Source organism: Hetaerina americana, unplaced genomic scaffold (genome assembly GCF_022747635.1).
Source record: "Hetaerina americana unplaced genomic scaffold, ioHetAmer1.1.p SCAF_499, whole genome shotgun sequence".
Classification (NCBI taxonomy): domain Eukaryota; kingdom Metazoa; phylum Arthropoda; class Insecta; order Odonata; family Calopterygidae; genus Hetaerina; species Hetaerina americana.
Genome location: NW_027287094.1, coordinates 67,501 through 90,916, shown reverse-complemented (window position 1 = coordinate 90,916; position 23,416 = coordinate 67,501). Strand labels below are relative to the sequence as shown.

The following is a 23,416-nucleotide window of genomic DNA, read 5'->3' as shown; positions in this document are numbered from 1 at the left end:
CATAAGCTAGCCAGTTTCCACTCCATGATAAATAGACTCATTAGAATCCCGATGTCCCAGGACAACTGGGACCGTGAAGTAAACATCATAAAAACCATTGCTGTCAACAACGGGTATAACGCCAACCTCATTGATACGCTCCTTAAGAAGAAAATAAGAAAACAAGCCACCTCTATCTGCACTACACTCACACAGGACACGAACACGTTAGATCGGAAATGGTGCAAAATTCCGTTCGTGAACCATCTTTCATACAATATAACCAAAGCCATCCCCAAGGACAATTTCCGAATTTCATTCTATATTCCATCAACACTATCCAAGTGTTTAAGCCAGATTAAGGACCCGATCGACAGGAAAAAAAGGAGTGGGGTGTATATGCTTGAGTGCGAGTGTCAGGCCAGTTACATCGGTCAAACAGGGAGGAGTTTTGACAATCGGATCAAGGAACACCGAAGAGGAATTTATGCAGATAACACGAATTCTAATCTCGCGAAACACATAATCGAAACAGGCCATCACTGCAACTTCGAATTTAAAGTGCTACATCTACAAACGAAAGGGCGCAAGTTGGACGCACTCGAACAGTGTGAAATAATACAACACACAAAAAAAGGAATTCCCCTCCTTAATGATGTGTTTGTCACTTCACATTCCCCCCTTCTAGCCATCAATTTCCCCAATAGTTTTCCCCAATTTTAACCTTCCTCTTCTCCTGCCCCCCCCCTACTTCCTCCCTGTTAACGACCACCCCTTTCCCCTCCCCGTTCCTCCGATTCCCCGGATGGACTCGACGGACAACACCACTGATCCCCCGACGCATCGCAGGCGTCCTAAGGACGTCATCCAGCCAGCAGAGCAACGACCCTTGCCACGGGACATCACTCGCGAGGCCCACCAGCAGATTGTTCCGGCCCTTCATTGCTGCGGGGCCCCCTACAGCTCAATGTCTTTATTTTATTACCTGTGCCAATCCGGCTGTCGTATTGTTAATTCTCAGTATTGCCCCCAAAAAACCCCCAGCCCATGGAATTCCCACTGTTCCTCCCCGCCTCTTTGACCCCTCCTTTCATCCTTTCCCCTCATGGAATTCCCCTTGTCCCTTTTTCCCCCCCTTAAACCCCCCTACCCTTGTATGCAACTATATATGTGAAGAAGATACGCACTTGTGCTCACACCTGATGATGATGCGAAAACATCGAAACCGGTAGTGTTGAAATAAAATATCTAGTGGAAAATTGCAATACCTGTGGTTTTAATGCTGTGAAGACGATGGGGTCAAACTCAAGTTTGAACAAGTGAAATTGAATGCACCACTTAAACATGTCACTAATAATTTAGAAGACTTTACAATATGTTAGTCATAAGATGGATGAAGCCGAGAAACTAAATTCAGAACAAGAATGGAAACTACACCATTCTGCCAGAGTGGTGCATCTATCCTATTTAACAATTTTAGGATTAATGGTGATTGGATTGATGATTTCATGTTACTGCTGCAGTTGTTGTCACAGATGTTTTCCAAACCATTTCAAATCCTTTAAAGAATGTGAATCTTTAAGGCCATAGTGTTTAAACCAGAGTTTTTGAATAAGGTTAACCTGTCTGATGAAAGATTACCTCAAATTGAAGAGTAAATTGAACTTACTTCCATTGTTGTGCTATCGTCCCCTGGGAGAGAGAGAGACGATCGGTTTCCTAACCTGCCCGAGGGAAACGCTAATGATACAGAGAAAAACACCCGGGGATAGGTGTTTCCTCTTCTCTTAGGAGGGAGGTGTACTGATCGCCGCTCAGCTACGGTGAGGGGTAACGGTAATGGGCCATTAGGGAAGGTGTCTCAGGTGTAAATACCCTGGCAATATTAAAATTATTCCAGGACAAGAGGCATTCAGACAGAGGACAAAGATATCCAAGTGGGTCAGCAATCCAAAGTTCACCGCTATCGCCTAGAGCCGAGCATGGAGCGAGAGACCTTGCACTTCCCCCCCCTGTTTTCCTTTAACCCCCACCCCATCTCCCCCCAAAGTTCCGGTGTTGGATGAATGTATTTAAACGCCCCAAAAAGGAAAAGACGAGGGCATTTTCTGAATTGTGGTCTTCTTACCTCTTGGACGGGTCACGTCAGACCCAGGTGATAGCCATTATACTCTACTGTAACTCTAATTAACTCCTTGTTGATTGTAATTTATTTTGAGGAATAACTCTTAAGTGTCCAAAGATCCTCCAGGAGATTTTTCGCAGCCACCCGAGATGAATCTCCTCTTCCATGTCTGATCAAGAGATCACTACAAAAAAATTTGATCCTCCCGGAGATTCTTCGCAGCCACTCGAGATAAATCTCTTCCATGTCTGATCAAGACATCACTACAAGCAAAACTCCCCACGAAGATCTGATTGGTAATTTTGCAACCGAACGGGATTTACCATGACTTTGAAGGGTTTCAGAAAAGTGATAATATCTGCGACCGAGGGAGGAAAAGCATAGGAGTCGTAATACTCAGCACGTTTTCTGTTGAACACGCTTACCGCGACCCAGTGAATTCCCGGTTCGTGTGAAGGATCGAAATTTACTACATAAATTCCACGCTTGGGATGGTCAGGTAGTCGATCTGATGGAAAAACGCCTCTAAACATACTTTTCGTTCTAAGATCTCCTGATAAAACGTCTTCGATGTCATCTGTTTGCAAGAAGAATGACTACTCAAATTAACTAACAATGAGCCTATTTTCATCAATCCTGAATTGTGCATAGTATTCGGCATAGCTGATGAGGACGGAGTTTGGAAGATTAACTTAAGTTAGCTTCAAATCTAACATTACCTTAATCGGTTTAAACACGTGACTTTCCTCGCCACTCCTATCCGGAGTGAGATCCCACGCTAGTACTGTATATCCGTGTTTGAACATGTCCATAGATATCCGATTACCCAATCACTATGGTTCGTACCTAAGGGTGAATAGAGTTGAAGGAAGGCGCGAGTAATATTTTATAAATAATAAAATATTTTTCTCGGTGTGGAATTTCGTTTTCACACTACTCAACGGTATAGCAGTACCGTTTACGTATAAGTTGAATCCGGTCATCGAATAATGCTTTCGGTTAACTGGATTTTTCTCTTTTTTCCCCGAAAATGCGTCACCATCTACCATTATTACTAATAGAGGAAGGAATTTGACCGAATATTGAAGTCGCATTTTTGATTGAATCGATATTACTGGAATGGGTGAAAGTCTTAACTTCCGTTCGCTTATATGGATATATGGCCGGTTGTTTTTTCAATAGATATTCGTGAGAAAATAACACTCAGGGATTGATGTTATGATTAGGCACGAAGAGTGTAGCGTGTAAAATCTTTAGCGTTGATGAGGTTTCACATTCCTTAATGTAAAACTGAATCTTTCATCGTCAGAACGATCTCAACGTTCACACCAGTAAGAAGTTTTCTTGGAGTGTTGAAAATGTCAACGTGTAATCTTCCTTCCAACTCTATTAGATTGCTATTGGGAACCATGTCTATCTTTTCTCGAATCCTTTGTTTGCAGCGGTCTGAAGGTCTAAATCGTTACCAGTATCCAAAGCCCACCCGTTACACTCGAGATGAGTGCATGAAGCATCAACGGCGCAATTTAACAAATTTTCCCAATATGAACCATATGGATTATGATGTGCGCCTACTGTGGCCAAAGCCCGCTCTGCAGAGCGAAGGAAATTCAAATCTCCCGGCAGCGGAGAAGCTTCCCCTCCACCCGCGCTCCGATGCGAAAGGGGGAGAGTGCCACGTGGCGAGCGATGCGTCACAGTCACGTGGAAGTGCCTACACTTCTCCCCTCCCCCGGAGTCCCCTCAGCGCTCGCCCATTGGCTACCGCCAGGGCCAGGGCATGTATATAAGGAGGGCCCTGAGACTTACAGACAGAGCAGGGTGGGAGTCCCAAGGGAGAAAGAGCGCAGTGAGCAGATCCTCGCACTCCCACGCTACCTGTCGGCGCAGCGAGGAGTACTCGCCCTCAGGTTTACTCTCCCTCTCCCCACCCACGCTACCTGGTCGCGCAGCGAGGTCCTCGCCCCCAGGTTTCGCTCGCCCTCTTGAGTCCAGGACCAAGCTCCACCGGACGAATTCGAAACGCCATCCGGGCTCGGCGCCACTCGGGAGGACCGACCCGCCGCCCCGCCGCTCCGACACCAGCACCTCCGGCGACCACCCCGGGATCATCGCCGACCCTCGAGGACTACCGAACCTGGTTGGCCGGTCGGCCGGTCGCCCTTCCTCCGTGGCCGGTCCTGAGTCCCCTGACGCCGCCCACCCCACGCCCACGGCTTAGCGACCCGCGGGTCCTATTTGGCTCGCCGGACCGTCGGGTCCCGCGACCAGCCGGCGAGGACCCCGGCCGCCATCCGGCAACTGTAGCTGCGTCGGACTCCACGCGCCCTTCAGGCAAACGACACGACCTTCTCCCTGGGAGAGGGTCCCCTACTGTAACCATGTACTGGATAGGCGTGAAAAGCTCATTGTAATATTCCCGTGTAAGACCTGCACCAAAATTGAGAGGGACTCTCTCGCATCGCCTCTTCATGTTCGCAAAGTCCGCGGCATAGCCCTCGTCACTGCTATTGGCCGCGAACTGACTGGCAATTATGTTGCTTATTTCGGCAGGTGAAGTAACCACCCGGCCAGCAACAACCAGTGGCGAGATGACAAATGAGGCCTTGGACCCGGAGATTTTCTTAACTTTGTCCCATTCCTGACCAAGTGGCGTGCGATGGTTGATGGTAGAGACGTATTCTATCCAGGAAGCCCTCTTGGCCTCCTTGATGGCCCTTCGAGCTCGCGCTCTCAGGCGTCGGTACGATGCCAGATTAGTTGCCGTGGGGTATTTTTTAAAAATATTCAGCGCTTTTTTCCTTGCCCGGATCGCCCTGTCGCATTCCCCGTTCCACCAAGGGACAGGAGCTCGATTAAGATTCCCGGACGTACGAGGGATACCTTTTGTAGCTGCCGCCAAGAGCGTTGAACTTAACTTATATCAGAAGTGTACCATCCCTGAGCTTCTTCACGCTCTTTGGGTCCCCAGGCACAATCTGTGACTACACTCTGCGAATTAAGAAAGGAGAAACCTTTTTCAAGGTCTCACCTTCCTTTATGCACGACATAATTAAGTAGCGCTTACATGCGCCAATACACTTTTCTTCCCCGCCGGTGTCCGGACGGGATCTTTTTAGTGGTGGAAAGGGTTTTTCCTCCATAATAATAGATTATTCATCCCTCGGCCTCCCCACCCACCACGGTGCCACACATTTGGGACGCCACTCCGCCAAACCGGAGCGGTCGCCAGGGCTAACTCGAGGGATATAGCGTTTCAGGAGTGGTTGTCTGTTTCGGGGGTGGTCTTCGGTGCAAGGGCCCACCAAAACCCTTACATCTCCGACCTCCCTACGCAGACCCCCACAACCTTGGCACTCGCCACCGGAGCGAAAACGCGACGGAAGCCGATTGACCGGGAGTGGCTAGCTCCCGGCCTCCCGTTTACACGAAATCCAGGGCCGAAGAGGGGTATCACTCCCCGGTCCATACAGGGCATCCGACACCCTGCTGGGAACCAGAAAGCTCACCCTCCAGGATCCCCTTCTCTCCCTTACGGGTCTCCAGGCACGGCAAACACCTGGGCGGATCGCAGGCCAGGTGGTATGGCCGCTCACAGACAGTGGATCCACAGGACTGTCCGGACGCATCCCTTGCTGGCTTGGGGTTTGTTTTCGGGGTTTTCTCCCCGCCCTTTTAGTCGCCTCTTACGACAAGCAGGGATACTGCGGGGGTATTCTCTATCCCCCTACCCGCGGGGGGTGCTAACTTGCTTCGTGCCGTACGGGCAAACGGCCGTGGGGTGTCCGAGAGCTGCGGTGTGCTTCTATACAAGTTTAGGCCTTTCCGAGACCCGCAATTGAGTACGCCGCGCTCGCGGTCCTCCCCATACGGAATAATTTGGAGCTTTTCGCATCCTTGGAGCGGCGAGTTCTACGACGGTTGCTCCTCCTCCCGCACGAAACCCCTAGGGAATATGTATATGACCGAACTGAAGTAGAACCTATTCTCCGCAGGTTGTGTCGTGCCCGCATCAGGACAGCGGCTCGACTGGCGGACCACAACGAGGAGCTGCCCACCGACATTCTGAGCCACCTGGGAGGACTACTAAGTTGCCGTCCCGCGATTAAATTGCAGTCACCAGCTCGTGTCATCTCTACACTCTACCCGACCCACAACCCCGAGATTGCCCTGCCGCCTCATTAGGTGCGCACCATATTGCCGCTCCCGTCATCCCTGCAACCGGACCCAGATTTACCGCTTATTCCCCTTCGTCATTGAAGAACCAAGAAGTGAAGTGACAAGTGATTGGCACAACAAACTTAATAAAGTGATAGAGTGCTACAGCTAGACATTCCAAGAACTTGTGTTCCTTACGTGAAAAACATTTATGGTTAATCCTTTTGTTACCTTTAATTTACTGTTATCTGTTCAATTGTTATTTACTTGTTTCTGTCATTACTTCTAATGTTACTCTCCTTCCCAACTCTCTTCTCCGGTGGTCTGGCGGAGGTTTTACTGGTTTCCCTCCGCCCGCGGACGAATGTCAGGCCTATACCACTCCCGCTAAAAGCATTTTAAACAAGGTTATTCCCCAAACGCTACCCTCTTTGTAGCCTGTCCTTTTTTGTTATTTCCACCCCGAAGAGGAGCTGATCCTAAAATCCCAGTGAAACATATACAGTGAAACATAACATCAACAAATACGGAACCCGGATTTGTTGATGTTATGTTTCACTGTATATTTTATATCCACTCTTGTAATTCTGTTCTTTACGGAAATAAAATCTTTAAAAGTAAAAAAAGCCCGTAAAAGGAGAGTAGGAGGTGGGAGTCCTTAGAGAAACGACCGCATCCTCGGTCAACTCCGCTCCCCTCTGGAAGAATTCGAGACAACCATCGCCAAAAACTAATCAGCTGACTGCCGCGCCAGCCCCGACGCCCCAGGAACACCACCCGAGCCCGGCGCCGCCAGGAGGCCCTGCCCGGTTCGACGCCTCCCTGCCGCTCCCGCACCCCGCCGCCTTCGCGGCCTCCGTCAACTCCGGAGACATCGCCGACGATCGAGGAATACTTGGCCTGGGTGGCTGAGGCCGCCCGCCACCCGTGGCCAGTGCTCAGCCCCCTAACGCTGACCACGTCGCGATACCAGCCCCGGCCCATGGAGTCGCCCGTGATGCCGTACGCGAACGTCCCCAATCTACCCCGCCGGATTAACGACCCGCGGGTGACGCGGATTCTGTTCGGCTCGTCCCGCCCGGCACTGAGCCAAAGCCGCCGAAGACAGCTGCATCCGCCCGGAGGCTGTAGCCGCCACCGGGACCTTCCTCGCCCCATAGGCATCTACACATGGTCTTTTCCCTGGAAGAAGGCCCCCTAATCTATCCATGTACCAGAGAGAATAAACGCCATTCGGGGTATTCAACCTGAACGTCAGGGAGTTTTTATTTCCCCAGGATCACCAGCCCTTGCCTGGGCAATGTTCACTCGATCTCGCGTTTCGGGGCGGGTCGCTCAGTCAACCTCGGACGCAAGCGAACTGACATGCTCTTTCCGCTAAGCCCATTACAGCGCCAGCTCCGCTTCCATTAGAGCTGCCTAATTTCCACAAACTACTACGGTACCGGCCTGCAGGGTTTTTACCCTTGACGGAATAATAGGAATTTTGGCACTTTTTTGCTTCCTTCGGGAAGTTGCTGAATCACAAGATGTCTCGCAGGGACTAATACGAGGCCTCCAACCTCCTCCTCGCCTAAGGAGACAACCTGCCCCTTAGGGCTACCGACTTAATCTAAAACCAGGCCAGTATATTGGGACCCATTCATTTCCCAGTGGACACACTGGAGAGTATCACAATTCCTTGGTCACTTTCTTAGGCGTGCGTGAAAGAATTCCAACCCCTCAGAAACAAAATATTCCGACAAGCCAATTATTTTAGCATGGTTGGAGAGGCTCGGAATTCCATACACCAATCCCCACGTCCACGTGAGAGTAGGACAGCGTCTGGAAATACGGCTAACGAGAATGGTTCGGTGCTGCCAGAACACCAATTTTCAACCCTGAGGTCTCAACCTACAAGAGGCCCTAGGAATCCAAAGCGATTTGGGAGTCCCGGTGGGGCCCAGTCGGTTGAGCTTTGGACTGCCCGTACTAAGGCAAAAAGCAAGGATTGTGAGCCCGATTGAACTGACTGAGGTAGTGATAGCATTCCTTGCGCCTCGATTTCGAACGCCCTCGATCGTTTGAGTCGAAGATGTCGTTGGGCGTCTTTTGTCAGAAACACCCCGAAATGGGCTGAAGATGCGCTGGAGTGTGGAGATGGAAATCTATGGTCTAATAGAGGCTAAAACTTAACCCAAGAGCCCGGTTATTAACCGCAAAATGTGCTGGAGAGAATTATTTATCCCGACTTGGCATCCAGAAGGGCAGGGCTCCTGGGCTGAGCAGGAGAACGTGTTCGGCGGCCATTAGGGTGTCCACGGACGTCTACCGGAAACATATGAAGTTGAGGGACCGGTAGCGCCCTCCAGTGCGTGTGCGAATAGTGCTGTTTTCTAGTGGACATGTAGGATATATACATATATTTGAACTTATGGGATATATCCATTGCCTTCGGGATGTGGATAACTACACTTGGAGATTTAATATTGTTGCATCCGCGTGTTCTGCCGTGTGATTCACTGGCCAGGATGCCTACCCCCCCGCTTATGTGATTAAGTAATGGCGTGGGTCCGAGTATCCGAATCACCCCTGGTGACTCGATGTGGACTATGGACCGACAGCGATAACTGTTGACTAGCCGTGGACTAACCAGTGGGTGATCCTGAAGAGGTCGGTCTGGGACTCGGAACGCGAGAGGAAGGTTGGACCGGGGCCCCTCTGTTTGGAAGCGCCAAGCGGCACCCAGGGAATATATATATATTACTGTAAACTCTGTTCTCCTATATTAAATCGGGACCGTCGTTGTACTCTTATTTAGTTCCTTTTTTTTATTTTCCCCCATTTCTATCGAGGAACTCCTCTCCACGTCATCACCCACCAAACTCAAAGCTCCCGTTTTACCCTCGAGGCAGCCACTCGACTCGTGGGGTACTTTCTCGTGTCGCCAATATTCCTTCGAAGACGCGGGGATACGACAATATAAATGTATATTTATCACAAAATATGTAAATAAAAAAGGCGTCTCCATTAGTCAGGAGTAGCGTCGGTGCGAGTCGTCGTCATCCAAGCAGTACTCCAGTGTAGCAACGAGATGCTCTGATAGACCAGGAAATGGAAATGTCAGACCTCACTCGATTTAGGCCCCAAACGACCCACTACCAAATAAGCAGCCAGGGAGACATCCCCTAGTGTATCCAGTCTAGAGGACAGTGGTGATTGATAACATAGAAGTGTCCGTCTTTCCCACAGCCTTCGCATTCCATAACAAAATGCATCTGTCAGGGCCATATTTACAGAAGAAGCCAATCATGCAAAGCCTACAGAGGCCCTGTATATCTTTCAAACAACTCAGGCAACACTCGAGATTTTCCATTGGGTTAATACTTTAGCACAAAAGCAAGTGTTGGCGATGGCCAGGCCTTCTTGTTTCTTTCCCCTTGTTGCGACTCCAAAGGCATCAGGGGGTGTTGGAATCATTCAACATCTGTCAGATTGGACTAAATTTTATCATTAACCTAAATGCACACTGAAGGACACCGCCAAGGCACTTGAAACAATCTCTCCACGCTCCTTCCTCGCGAAAATCGACCTCATGGATACATTCTGGCAGATTCTCATTGTCCCATCCCAAAGGCGCTTCTATAGCATATACGTAAAAGGCAAATATTTCCAATGGAATAGACTGCCAAAGGGGCATACCTTAGCGCCCGCAATCATGCAGCACTGGTTAAGGGCGTTAATACATGAAATCTAGACGAGATCATTAGAGCAGATGATCGCCCACCTCGACGACTGGGTACTAGTTTTCCCCGAGAATCCGACATTGCATTGCTGAAATCACCCAGTTCATAAATCAGGAGCTAGGGATCCACATAATATCAAGAAAAGTGTTAACCCCTGTTAAACAAAAATAGATCCTACGAGCTACAGTTTTTACTCCAAGGGATCTAGCCTATTTAGTCGCCACCATCATCTCTCAGAATTGAATTCTCCTGGAATGCCTCTGGCTACATAGTAATCAATTAACGCTCAATCCGGTAGTTCAGATTTCCTCGAACCCAGATTGAAATGTCCAAGTGACAGCCCTTTCTTGGCAGAATTTAGATCTGGCACAAAGGAAGTGAATGTCGAATAGACCTCCAGGATCCCACCTTCCTTCTGGCACCTCATCTGCAAGAAGCGTTTAATTAGTCTCCCTCGTCCTTATCAAGAGCGAGATGTTTTTTCTGGAGGTTTTCTTCCCCTCTAATATATAGAATACCTTCCCCTTGGCTCTTCACATGCCACAGATCCGTACATTCTGGAGGCCACACCTCAAACGGTGTGGATGCTAGAGGTACCAACGGGATACAGTACTTATTAGGGGGAAGTTTCGAATTAGACCTGTGCAGCAACCCTCCTAAACATTTGGCCTCCACAGTCCGTCACTCGCCATCGAAAGGTTATGACGAGACAAACAGATTTTCCGGGAGCGAGTAGCTTCTAACCGCCCCCCTACAGAGAATCTAGAGGCAAAGTGAGATACTGTTCCCTGGCCCATGCAGAGCATTCAACACTAACCAGGGTACCACGGAAATCACCTATCAAAATCCCTTTCTCCCCCTTATACGCATGGCAAACGCCTGGGTGGATGGTGGCCCTGCTGGTATCCAGACTCGTTCATTGTCATGGCAAGAGTTAGACACAAGCCGGGTGAGAGAAATCGGATACCATCTTGACACTAATGGAAAATTAAATGGGAACTATAAAGTTTGCAGTTGCTTATCAGGCCACTTAACTGATTTCCATTACTGACAATAAGACACTGTCCAATAAGACCATATGTTAATCAGTCTTTTATCACATGCCTGTTATGTCAGAGTGCAACCTCCCATATCATCATGACCAATATTAACTATGTGACAACACAATGTACTGCAGAATGGAAAGGAGTGGTCATAGAATTGCCTCCCATGTGCTATGCCCCCCCCCCACCTCCTACTTCCCTGAACACCTTCAGCAACTTCTTTCCATAGTTCCTACATCTCACTGACTGCCACCAACTATTTTAATGAGGATTAAGTTAATCAGGTGAAATCCCTGGACTACTGCACTGAGCCTGGCATCCCTTGATCTCACATATGTATACTTTTTCCAAGATCATGGATGCACTTCTGAATTCAACAGCCATTGATGCTCTCACGGATGACCTATGCAGCCTGGTCAAGTGTAAAAGAGGAGCGTAATAGATTAATCCTCCTCAACAGTAACTATTCATCAGAATTCCATGACTTATTTAATGATATTCAAGCTAACCTCATGTTTACTATTACTGACAATTATACCAGTACCCTGGATTGTTATCAGTCCTTAATCACACACACAGAGGGCTAGCCCCCATATCATCATGACCCACATGGACTAAATGAGGCAGCAAGGTGACAACACAATGAGGTGCGGAAATGAAAAGTGGTTTCAGTCCCATGTGCACAATGCCACTTCCTACCTCAATAGATACAGTTTGCACACCACCCAAGCTAAACTTGTTTGTTTTCAGGTTTTATCCCTGCCCTTTTAGTCGCCTCTTACGACAAGCAGGGTTACTGCGGGAGTTTTCTTCACCCCCTACCCGCAGGGGTAACACTTAGCCTAAGAGAGATGGATCTCATTTTGCAGAATCCAGTTCTTCATACCCACCTTTCTGGAGAGGCCTTGGAAGGGATGCCTAGAGTAGAAGCATATTGTTCTTGATACAGTGAACTTTCATGAACATTGCAATACCATGGCCATTATCCCATGCAATCCTTGCAAAGTAAAACTGACAACAACAGCAGAAGACTGAGGACCAAACCAGTTACAATAGGGACTTAGGCCATGTTGAAGACAGGAAAATCAGGAAATATAGTGTTGGAGACGGAGAAAGCCAATAGATATTGGGATGGCGAAAGCCAATAGATATATATGTTAGGGATGAGCAAGACGAAACAGAAAGAATGAAGATTGCTGGAATGATAATTAGGATAATATAGAGGATACGAAGAGCAAGGAGTGGTAGTAGTATTGAACAAAAAGGTAAGAAGTGCAGTAAACAGAGAACCAGCAAGTGACAGAATATCATTAGCAGCAACAAAAGCTTTGTTACTGTTCAGGCCTATATACCAACAAGAAAACAGGAAGGGAAAATCAACAGGATCAATTAGAGGAAACAATTACTCCTGGAAGGAATATGACCATTGGGAATTGGAATGTGGTGATGAATGAAAAGGGGACAGGGGTAGAGAAGGTAGCGATTATGATTAAGGAAGACGAAATTATGAGAGAAATCCATACCTATGCTAGAGACAGAATTTGACCAAAAGGAACATGGTTTTGCTTTCACCTCTCTTTTAGCCATCTCTTTCGACAAGCAAGGATACTGCTAGGGCATTCCATTACAAATCTGAATGGGTTTAAAAAAAATTAAAATCTAGAAACACATGCCCTCAAGGTCGATCTCACCTTGTCGAAACTCAGGACAAGGACATGGCAGCAGCAATAGCATCAGGGAACCACAATAGCCCTGATTTTCTCTCATGAATATTCTTCCCTGGTGAAAACAACTTTCCCTAAGTTTTGGAGTACAATTTTACCTGGTTCCAACTACAAGTTATGTTTCTTCAATTTTAATCGCCATATGGCTGAATCTTGGGCCAGATAGTATGGCCACATACAGCATACCTTAGCTGAACTAGGAATACATTCCAAAGGCTTTTTCCTCACCCTTTAGTCACTCTGATGGAAACCATGGAAAATACAATATTATTTCCCCCTCCTATCTATAGGCTGTCATAAAATAATAAAATCTAGAAAACATTCAACGAAGAAACCGGAACCCAATGACAAGAGCTTCAGCTATAATTTCTGACTATGCAGCAATCTTCCTAAGCACCAGATGTTATACTTCCTGTCACAGTATGGGATGAACAAAGTATATTGGCCAAAAAACTAGTGTCAAAAAGAAACTATATGCATTGCATGTATATTTTTTCACTATCTTGTAAGCACGCTTCCCACTTTCACTATTCATTACAAATACTTGAACCATAAAATACTACACGAGAAAGGCATTGATATTTATGCTTCACACATGCACACTAGTCAAAGCTAATGGAACAGGCCCATTTTGGAAGAACAAGTACCTAAAACGGAAGAAGGAGAAGCCAGGATGTTGAAACCACTCCCTGGAAAATGGATCACTGGTCCTCTTGAAAGTCTTGCAAGAACCGACCATCTGAAAATCAAAATCTCTTTATGTGAGATGCGTGGAATATCCTCACTTGTCTTTGCCAGAGGCTACAGGCCCCCTTGGAAGATAGGTATTAATCATTCTGCATAATCTTAGTTCAACAAAACTGACAGGATGCTAAAAGACACTGGAGCATTTTTTTTCAAATATTACAAGTTAACCATCGAAGCATAAATATTTAAGCAAAAATAATCAGTAACTACCATAAAAATTGTACCAAAACTTATAATTTGGAGCAATTTATTCATCAGGTACAAAACATTATATAAACATGAGTCACCAATAAGTAACCACTGGTTAAGAGCACTCCAACCATATGGGATAACTTTAACAATAAAGGACTCTGGTGACATAAAAAGACCATAGGTTACCTTGTACTGAACTGCCATTACGTCCAAAGCGAACAATGCAGACATTTGAGAATTTATAAGGCATAAGTAATATCTTATGCTCTCTTAAAATATAATTTCTATCACAATTCAAGCTATGTACAATCAAGACATTAAATGCTCCCTATTCATTCACACAGTGAATAGTTAAAATTGGTGTCCTCACAGTTTTGATAATAATAACTGTAATTGTGGCAATATTGGTATACTTGGCTGTAGAGCAGACTGCAATGATTTTCTGAATCAGAAAGACAATATAATTAAACCAAACATCTTTTGAACATCATTCCTTTGCTGGAAGAATTATAAAAATAAATCTCACATCATCACTGCCCCAGTGTTTGTCAAATACCAAAACTTAACTACAATAACATTACATGACTAGTGTTTTCAAAAAGCTCAATAGTGGGACCAACCTGAATTCATAAAACAGAAACCACATAAATTCTTTATGATGGCCACTGAAAAGAATTTTAATTAAAGGTGCACAAGTTCTTTTAGAAAAACAATAATAGGGGCAAAATTAAATAAATAACCCTACAACACCAAATTATTGGATAATATTTTAGGGAAATATATAAGACTTTTTAAGCATAATGAAGTGTTCATTAAAGTTTTAACTTTTGTAAAAACATTTCTGTGAAAGCCACTTCACATATAGTTCTCAACAGGTGAGAAAATTTTAGAAAAATTTATAATAATTGCTTTCACTTTAACAAACTTGGTCCATCAAAAATGGAAAATATGTAGATGATAAGATACATGGCAATGGCTAAAATAAGAAAAACCAATTTCATAATTCCATTCTAAAACACCCAATCGTCAAAAAAATTGTGCATTCTACCATTAGGCAAATAATTTTTGGATATAACTCTTATTTCCAAATAATTCTCAAATTCCTTCTTTGGCTTCTAACACCATTCAAAATTCAACATGAATAAATAAGTGTACACACTGGTCCTGAAGGTCTTTGGTTCTGTAAAATGCCAAATTAAAACTAAATGAATCTTGTCATCACTAAATGTAACTACATAAAATAAAGCAGTGTTCTAGCTTAAAAAAATGGTCCATACATACACAACACTGCAATTAACTACATATGCACTTCCAGAAAATTAAGCACAATAATTTCAATGCACAAGGTTAAATAAGTAGAATATTATCCACAACTAACAATGCCGAAGAGTAATAACACAATCAAATGAAAGCAGAATGGCAGGAAATTTGCTGTACTTAGGGTTTTCTCATGAAAAATTGTGCGATTATATTTAACATGCCATAACAACCATGAAAGTATGAATCAAATTTGAACAAATGTGGTGGGTTTACCTAAAGAATTCACTTCCTACACCTATATTTTCCACCAAATCTCGCAGGAACTTCAAATAAATGACAATAATGAAATACACGGTGAATTCTAATAGCTGGACAGATTACCACATGAATTCAAGGAACCAATACAATGAGAAACTAGAAAAGAATGATAATTTGAAAGCCTAACAAAATGCAAGATGTGACCACCGCTCAGTTACCTCTAATATAGTGCAACATGAACTAATGTTAAGTCCTATATGGGAGATCCCAACTGAACTACCTTCAAATAAAGATAATTTCATTTGACAGAAAGTTTATACACAACACCTATCAAGTTGACTTTTTCATGATAAGGCAACAAGGACTCAAGTTCACATCAGTTAAGGGATATCTTATTTACCTGAGAATTACAGCAAAAATATGTTATTAATATATTTTTCAAAGATGGATTAGGTACTCATATTTATTCACTGCTCTTGCACCTCTATTTGTGCCATGAACTCCACCCAACCACTATCACAACTGCTAAGTAGAACCTCTTGTGATAAGAACCATTTCCCACTGGTTAATCTCAAATATAGACAAAATATATGAAAATATTAACATCTTAAATTACATCATTTGACAACACTTTGACTGAAAGTTACCGAAATTATTATTGAAGGTGGACACGAAAAATTCAATCGATTCCCTAATATGCAACAGCATCGGTGCCCACTAGACATTAATGAACCGCGGAAATGTGCTGCAATAGAAAAGGATTCACAAGTACATGTATTTATATACAACGCTAACATATTTGTGAACACTGTCACTTTCAAATAAACAGGAAACTTTTCACCAATTCAAGTTTCAAACAAAGGAGTTTCACTCTTTACCAATAGAAACAATAACAAAGTCATGGGCAATTTCTCGATCTTACAATATGCACCAACAGATAACAGTTACTCCACTAGAAAACAGCCCTCACATAAATTATGAAAATGATCAAATTTCATTCCTGATTGTCTAAAATAAACCATACATGCTGCACATAAATACTGCATCTTTACATTTCTGATGCTCCACATACCTTTGCACTAGCCATATGTACATAGATAAATATTATACTTACATTTGTTTCGCCACTGTTAATGTCCTAGTGCATCAAGAATAAATGCACAGGTATAAATGAACTTTTGAGGTTTCCTAGGTAAATATAATAGTACCTGTAAGCTGCATAGTAAAATTAACGATGTCTATAAATCGAGCTTTTTGCGTTAGCTGGCTGTAATCCATCCACTGTTAACCAGATAATTCAGAACACATTTTTCTACAGTTTTTCCAGGGCTAGGATTTGATGAAAGCTGAGGAAGAAGCATATCGGCTGACTCATCACCGTTTTCTTCAGTCCTCTTCAAATATTCCTGAAAAAGTAAATCAAAAACATTATAATTCTTAAAAATTACAAATTGAATAAATCATTCTGACATTTATAAAAAAATTTAAAGCATGCACATACAGCGGCGAATCCACAAGAAACGGTTAGAATCAATAGGACAATATTTGAAAAAACCAGACAAACAATAGCCTCCCTCTAAGCACCGACACAAATTTCGCATGAAAATTAATCATTGAATAAACATTATTTGCTTTACTTAGAATTATTACCTACATTAAGTAACGAAAATACAGTGGACTATTGTTAGCATATTTGTGAGGACCCTGAATTCTGAACTTACTAACCAGTTAAACATGCAAAACTTATACTGCAAGTTTTAACTAGTGATGTGGTTAGCATAAGTTGAGAAGTATGTAGCTTATGACAAGTTAATTTGTCACTGTTTATTCCTTAGTTTAATAGTAGTAACAGTTGGGAAAAATTTAGAATTTTGCCAATATTATGAAATTACACAGATAAATAGATGTTGTGCAAATACTTCCTTTATACAGACCATATTGATACTTAAGCTTGAAAACTTTGCTTGAAAAAATGTCCTATTAATTAAATTTTTTGCTTATTCCTGCACATTAATGGAGTCGGGTAGCAATTTAATTTTAAATTTTAACGGCTGAACATCTTGAGGGAATTCCTCGACATGCATGCTGTACTATGCAACTCATTTTTTCTCTAAAGATAGTAGGCTAAACACAGATATTTCTCAGGATATTATCTCTGCAAGGTTCCTAGGTGAACAGAAAATTTTTAAAATCAAACAAGGTAAAATCAATTCTGGTCCAATTTGATGTGGAATTGTGTATAGATGCAAAGTATTCAAAAATGAATGCAAGACTGAAACCATCTTAGAAAATAAAATACCTACAGGTACAATGAACCTGCAGGTATCTTATTGTTAAAAATGCTATGAGAAAGTTATAAATTAATACATTTAGCGGTATACTAATATTTTCTGAAGGGAAGCTTCTTTGACTATGAACTGATTTCAATCAGATGCTTTAAATATTTCTTCATAACATTTTTAAATAATTTGAGTAACATATTTTACACTTCGGCATTGCAGCTGTCACTTCCATCACCAGAATTGACATTATCCCTCTTTTCAGAATTTTTTCCCGAGTTCCATCAACTTTCCAATCGTTCATAGGCAAATAAAAACACCTTATGTACCTTATTCATTTTAAATTTGTCCCCTATTAATGCCTTCCAAAAAAATTGACTTTTCTAAATCAATTTATAAGGTACCTCCAAAATATACAAGCCATGTTGACAGTTTTGATTTTATACATTTAGAATGATTTAAAAAAACACATTTGAAAGCATAGATAAACGTAGTGCCAGTAATTTTAAACATTTCGTCAACTACTCTATACAAATCAATTCACAGTATATAATAGTGGACCATTCCACTGATGATAAAATATTATTATTTTCTACAGATCAATCACATTTAACTTTCACAACATCACCCCAGAGTCCACAGAACAGACCCTCTAGAAAATTCACACCACAATACAATGGAAGAGGTATTTTTCACCACAGAAATGGGTCAGAAAATGAATAATAAATTATGCTCCTTTAAAGTATTCACTGTTTTCTGGTTCTTATTTGCATCCTTACTCAAGAAAGTGAGATTTCAGGTTACTTAATCTTTACCTTTTCTCACAATAAACATTCCCTTCCTAAATCCAAAATATATGAGTTAAACTGTACTAAGCTCGAGAATATGAATTACTACAGCAACACCTTGACATTGCATTGCATTATTTCCCCAAAAAATAAATGATTAAATCAAAATTATCTTTTATTTCACCAATCCACTTTTTATTCGATAAGCTACTGTTTCCAATAACACCAATCATCTTATCAAGACTGATAAAGTAATGAATTTACTCACCGTAAGTAGTATAGTTTTGAGAGATATGTACTGCAATGGGTTAAGTTTCAAAGAAGAGCATAACTGAAATGAAAAGGACATTTAGTGAAAATTAAGTCAAATCAAAATTCAATCATGAGAAAAAGCACAATAGCTGCATCAATAGAATTAGAGTTCAATACCTTTTATGTGAGTACATAATCAAAGAAAGCAACTTTTTAACTTTTACAACCTCAGAAAAACTCAATTCCAAAGTTATTGATGTGAATGCATATCAAAGCATGTTTTCCACTTTATTCACCTTACAACAGATGGCACACAATTTTAACCATCAAATCAAACATAGCTGTGCCAATAGTTATGAATATGAAATAAACACAGGCCAGAGGATATCCATATCAGAGGACAAAATCTGCATTTAGTAGGCTTAAGTCACGTTATGAAGTTTATTTGAACTTTCCTGAGGAAACTTTCATGGGCTCAATTACTCTTTTAGAATATGCCTCTTCTTTAATTTTCCTTAATCCTTCAGAATTTGGATAAAGAAACTCCAAATTCCTGCTTCACATTAACTTCCCTTGCAAAAAGTGTAATTTATCAAAACCAATTGATGGTGTGAATTGGATTTCATTGAAAAAGGCACAGAGAAAGAATAACGTGTTAAGAGTCAAGTGTAAGGTAAATACAGAAGGAAATTTGAACTCACTTAAAATTTGGCCCCTACTTTAGTCAACTTGCAAAATTAGCCAGTTTCTCTGGTTTAAACTGATTTTGGGTTCTTTTCTGAACTTCACAGAAGACAATTGGACTCACTTCTACCACTTTAAAACTGAATTTTAGTGGTCTTGTACACATTTACAGTTTTAGATAATAGGCACATTTAAACTTATCGGTAAGTCAATTCTTTTTGACTCTATAAAATTATAAAAAAACATTATTAAGTAATCTTTCATTAAAATACCATACAAACATGAAAATGTCTAATCATTGGAACATATATTTTTTGAAGTCCCACCAAATTGACTTAAAACACTATTCACCTTCCGTAAAAATTGAAACGGTTAAATGCATACGCTACTTCAAATACAATAAATTAAAGGAAATATTAAAATTAATTTAGCATGTTACAATCACAAACTTACCCCTAAAGAAGTTTGTTCTATGAAAAGAAAGTATGCTAGAAAGTTTTAAGCTAGTAGACAAAGAAATAGTAACGTCACAGGATAGAATATTTCAATAGATCAATGAGTTAATACAACTAGCTAGAGAGGTAGAGACATCAGTGGTGTATTCAACAATGTAAAATTTTGATCCTATAAATGTAAAAAGTTTATTGCTACAGTCCAGGATCTTATGAATGCCTTATGTTAATTGTACATGCACTTTGATCTGAATGAGGAAATTTTAAATGCATTTCTCATCTGAACCCAGATTTTAAGGAGGAACTTTTCCATCGGGAAAAACTCAGTGGAAGATCTATGGTATCACATTAAAAGAATATTATCTGTGGTCCTTATTGGTAGTTCATAGGGGAATACTTCCAGAATTCAGGCCCCATTTGTTTAAATACTTATACATGAGTGGATGCATCCTCAGAAGTGCATATCCCCCAAGGCAGCTCAATAATAATAATAAATAAACTGCTGTAGCTAATATCCAGGATCAGCATAATGTAATAGTGGAATGAAAGCTTGATAAAAGCAAAACTAACGCATTTGAAAAATTAAATATTTTTTTTACCTTGGATTGGAATTTGTTTAATACTTAACAGGGTTGAAAACCACAATTTTTTGCGAACTCCTTCCTTACATCAAATAATCACTACCAACAAACCCTGATAACCATTACAAAACAGAGTAATTGATTGATGTCCATGTTATTTCCAATTATTCCTAAGATCGTGGCTTTATGGTTGACTACTCACCATGTTTCATATGATTTTGAATTGGCATTATACAACACTTAATTAAGGAGGTCACAGAATATGGAAAAATTAAATATTTTCTACATGATTCCCTCACATTGATAGTGAGACATGTTAGAAACTTACTCGTTTTTCGCCAGCAGATAAGTTGCAAGTTGGATCTATAAGACCAGGTAGTACAGGGGATTTAGGGGATTGGGGTACCTCGGCAGCTTCCGAACTTTCTGCCGCCGCGTCCCCTATACTATCGAGCAGCAACGGTGGGCTGCAACTGATGTTTTGTGGTGGTATGCATTTTTCTTCGACAGAAGAGAGGTCTCCTTCCTCTGTGCTTTCTCTGCATATAAACATAACTAATATTAAGATTGAGTATATACTATAATTATTATTATAATCATTAAATTAAAAACCAGGATTTCTAGCTTTGGTTTCATAGCCAACTAATACGGATGCAATTCCAAAAAGAGCAATGGCAAACACTAAGCTTAAACTGTTCAAAATATCACCACAAATTATTGCTTAGGTCCTGCACAGGCACCATTGGTTACACTACGATATCAAATTAAATTTTGTTGTTAATTTTGTTTTGTTCAAATTAAATTAAAGTTGTGTTAATTGCCGTTAAACAAAGTACCAGAACAAAGACAGATAGGCATAATGGATACAAAATTATGTTTCCGATGTGATAAGTCATATCACAAAGAATACAATATCAACCTTCAATTCTATTTCAGGGTGTGCTAACTGTAGCTAAACAAAGTGAAATAAAAAAAGTCAGAGAGGCACATAGCCGAGGACAACATGATAATTCTTCTGTGACTTGATCAGAAATCATTTTACAAATGATTACTTTCCATAGTTAAGACCCTCATTAAGATTGTTTAAAAAAATAGTATACTTATAGAATAAACATGTGACTCTCCCACTAGAGATTATTGATTCTACTGCACACTTGTAAAGGTACGAGAATATGCATATTTAATCAACAAAAAAGTCAAATCAAATGATGACTTGCAAAACTTTAAGTAGAATTGAAATTTATGTAGTAAGCAATTACTTCTTTCCTTTATATTTTTTGTTCAACTCACTACCACAGGTTTTCCATTTTCACAGTAAAAAATTGAACACGAATGAAAGTAATATGGGAGCCATTGCCACCATTAGTAATTGTGACATATCAAGAGGAAAACTGCAATACCTCCAAGCAAAGATTCAAAATGGTCAAATACAGGATTACACTTTCTTAGTCATAAAATGCTGCCAACTATGAGGAGGCCAATATAATATTGCTAGAGCATCATATTCTTAGTAGATACACCTGAAGCATAGTAAGCAAAATAAGAAAAATATTTCTTTACAGAAATTACATTTAATTATTAAAGTCTTAATATGTACACCAGTTTTAGCATAGAATGGCAATGAACTGGAGACTAAGAAAATTAAGAGATCCAATATGAGAATTTCAGCAGAAACACATGGACAAAGCCATAGCTAACAGTAGCCACGGGGAATTTCCAATCACAACTGGTTCAACCAGTTCACTAGGGACTGCCTTAAGGAACATCTGTCTTATATAAGGAGTTCAAAAATTATAAAAAACTAAGGAAGAATATTTAAAGACAGAGGGCATGCATTATTTTATAAATCTCCTCCAAAAATAGTTGGTGAATTGAGATAAATTTATTTGTGGACTTTATATGCCAGTATTGAGGAAACTCCTCTGGTACCTTTAATTATAGGGCCTAACTCCGCTTGCCACGTCTTAAGATAACATTGAATTCAGTATTAATGAATAAAACCTTCTTTAAAGTGTAGGGTTGATAGCAGCAGGTAATGGACCTAATATGCTGCAATTGCTCTGAAAGCCTTTGGAAAGCAGAAAAGTTTTACATTTCAACCACACTTCACAACTTGCTTACTGATGATGTCGCCTATGCGTAAATATCAGTTGTAGTGGAAAAAAGTTTTTTGTTTGAAAAATACTAAGTTTATTTATCCAGTGATCATAGTATCACTGACATCAGGGTATTAGACACAAGATATTCACTTTAATTCTAAACATCATAGAGATGTTTAGCATTAAAGCAGCAGGTAATCATAGAGATGATAATAAGCTATTATAAAAGCTAACACATTGCATAAGAATAATGATTCAATAAAAATATTGATTTCCCAGCTCTACCTAAAAAGCATCAATGAATTCACACCAGGTAAGGATGCTAGGGAAGGTGTAGCAAGGAAAACTGGAATCATTTGAACTTTTCATGTCACCTTTGAATGAATTTATATCCTTTGAATTAATATTCCCAGATGATATTATTGTCATATGTAAGAAATTTGAAATCACAACAGTATTGCAAACCTTAGGGAAAATTTGGATAAATTATAAATTAACAGAAAAAAAATCTGGCACCAAACCCCCACCAAGTCATGCCGGAAAAACCAAAATTGAAAGTTTAAAACATAGCGTACTATTGCAAGAGTATATACGCAAGTATTTCGAGGTCAGCAATTTTTGGTCTGACAGTTTCTTTTACAGAGGGAAATGGTGTCACAGAAAGATGTAAGCCTTCTTCATGCAGACAGCTAATAATTTTACATGATATCTTAGCTCCAGTATACATTTTTCAGTTATTTAACTCAGATAAATTTTGCAAGAAATGATGCATACTTTTCGAAATACCCAATGGATGTGCAAAAGTTCACCCTAAAAAAAACATTTTAGAGGAATCAAGTTCTGTAAATCTCAAATGCTGGTCAGTTCCAAGGATATTTATGGGCAACTCATATTTACTCAAATAAATGATTGAGTTATGATGGATGAAAAAAATAGGGAAACACAAATCATATGCAAAACATAAACACACTTGTAATGCAGCCAGAATAATAATTCCCTAACCTTTAACATATGGCATTATATGAGATAAACCTAGAGTTACTGCCTTTTAACTATCATCATTACAACAG

At 41.2% G+C, this 23,416-nt stretch overlaps 1 protein-coding gene across 1 annotated transcript in view; it reads right to left on the bottom strand.

Moving 5' to 3' along the window:
• Positions 1–13,731: 13,731 nt before the first annotated feature.
• Positions 13,732–23,416, bottom strand: part of LOC139693436 (transcriptional adapter 2-beta-like) — a 39,410-nt gene continuing 29,725 nt past the window's right edge. Inside the window, exons 11-13 of the mRNA XM_071591575.1 lie at positions 20,576–20,786; positions 18,547–18,609; positions 13,732–16,617 (exon numbers count right to left, since the gene is read on the bottom strand). Of these exons, the coding sequence (XP_071447676.1) occupies positions 16,471–16,617; positions 18,547–18,609; positions 20,576–20,786 (421 nt within the window). The 3' untranslated portion in view covers positions 13,732–16,470. The remainder of the gene's footprint in view (positions 16,618–18,546; positions 18,610–20,575; positions 20,787–23,416) is intronic.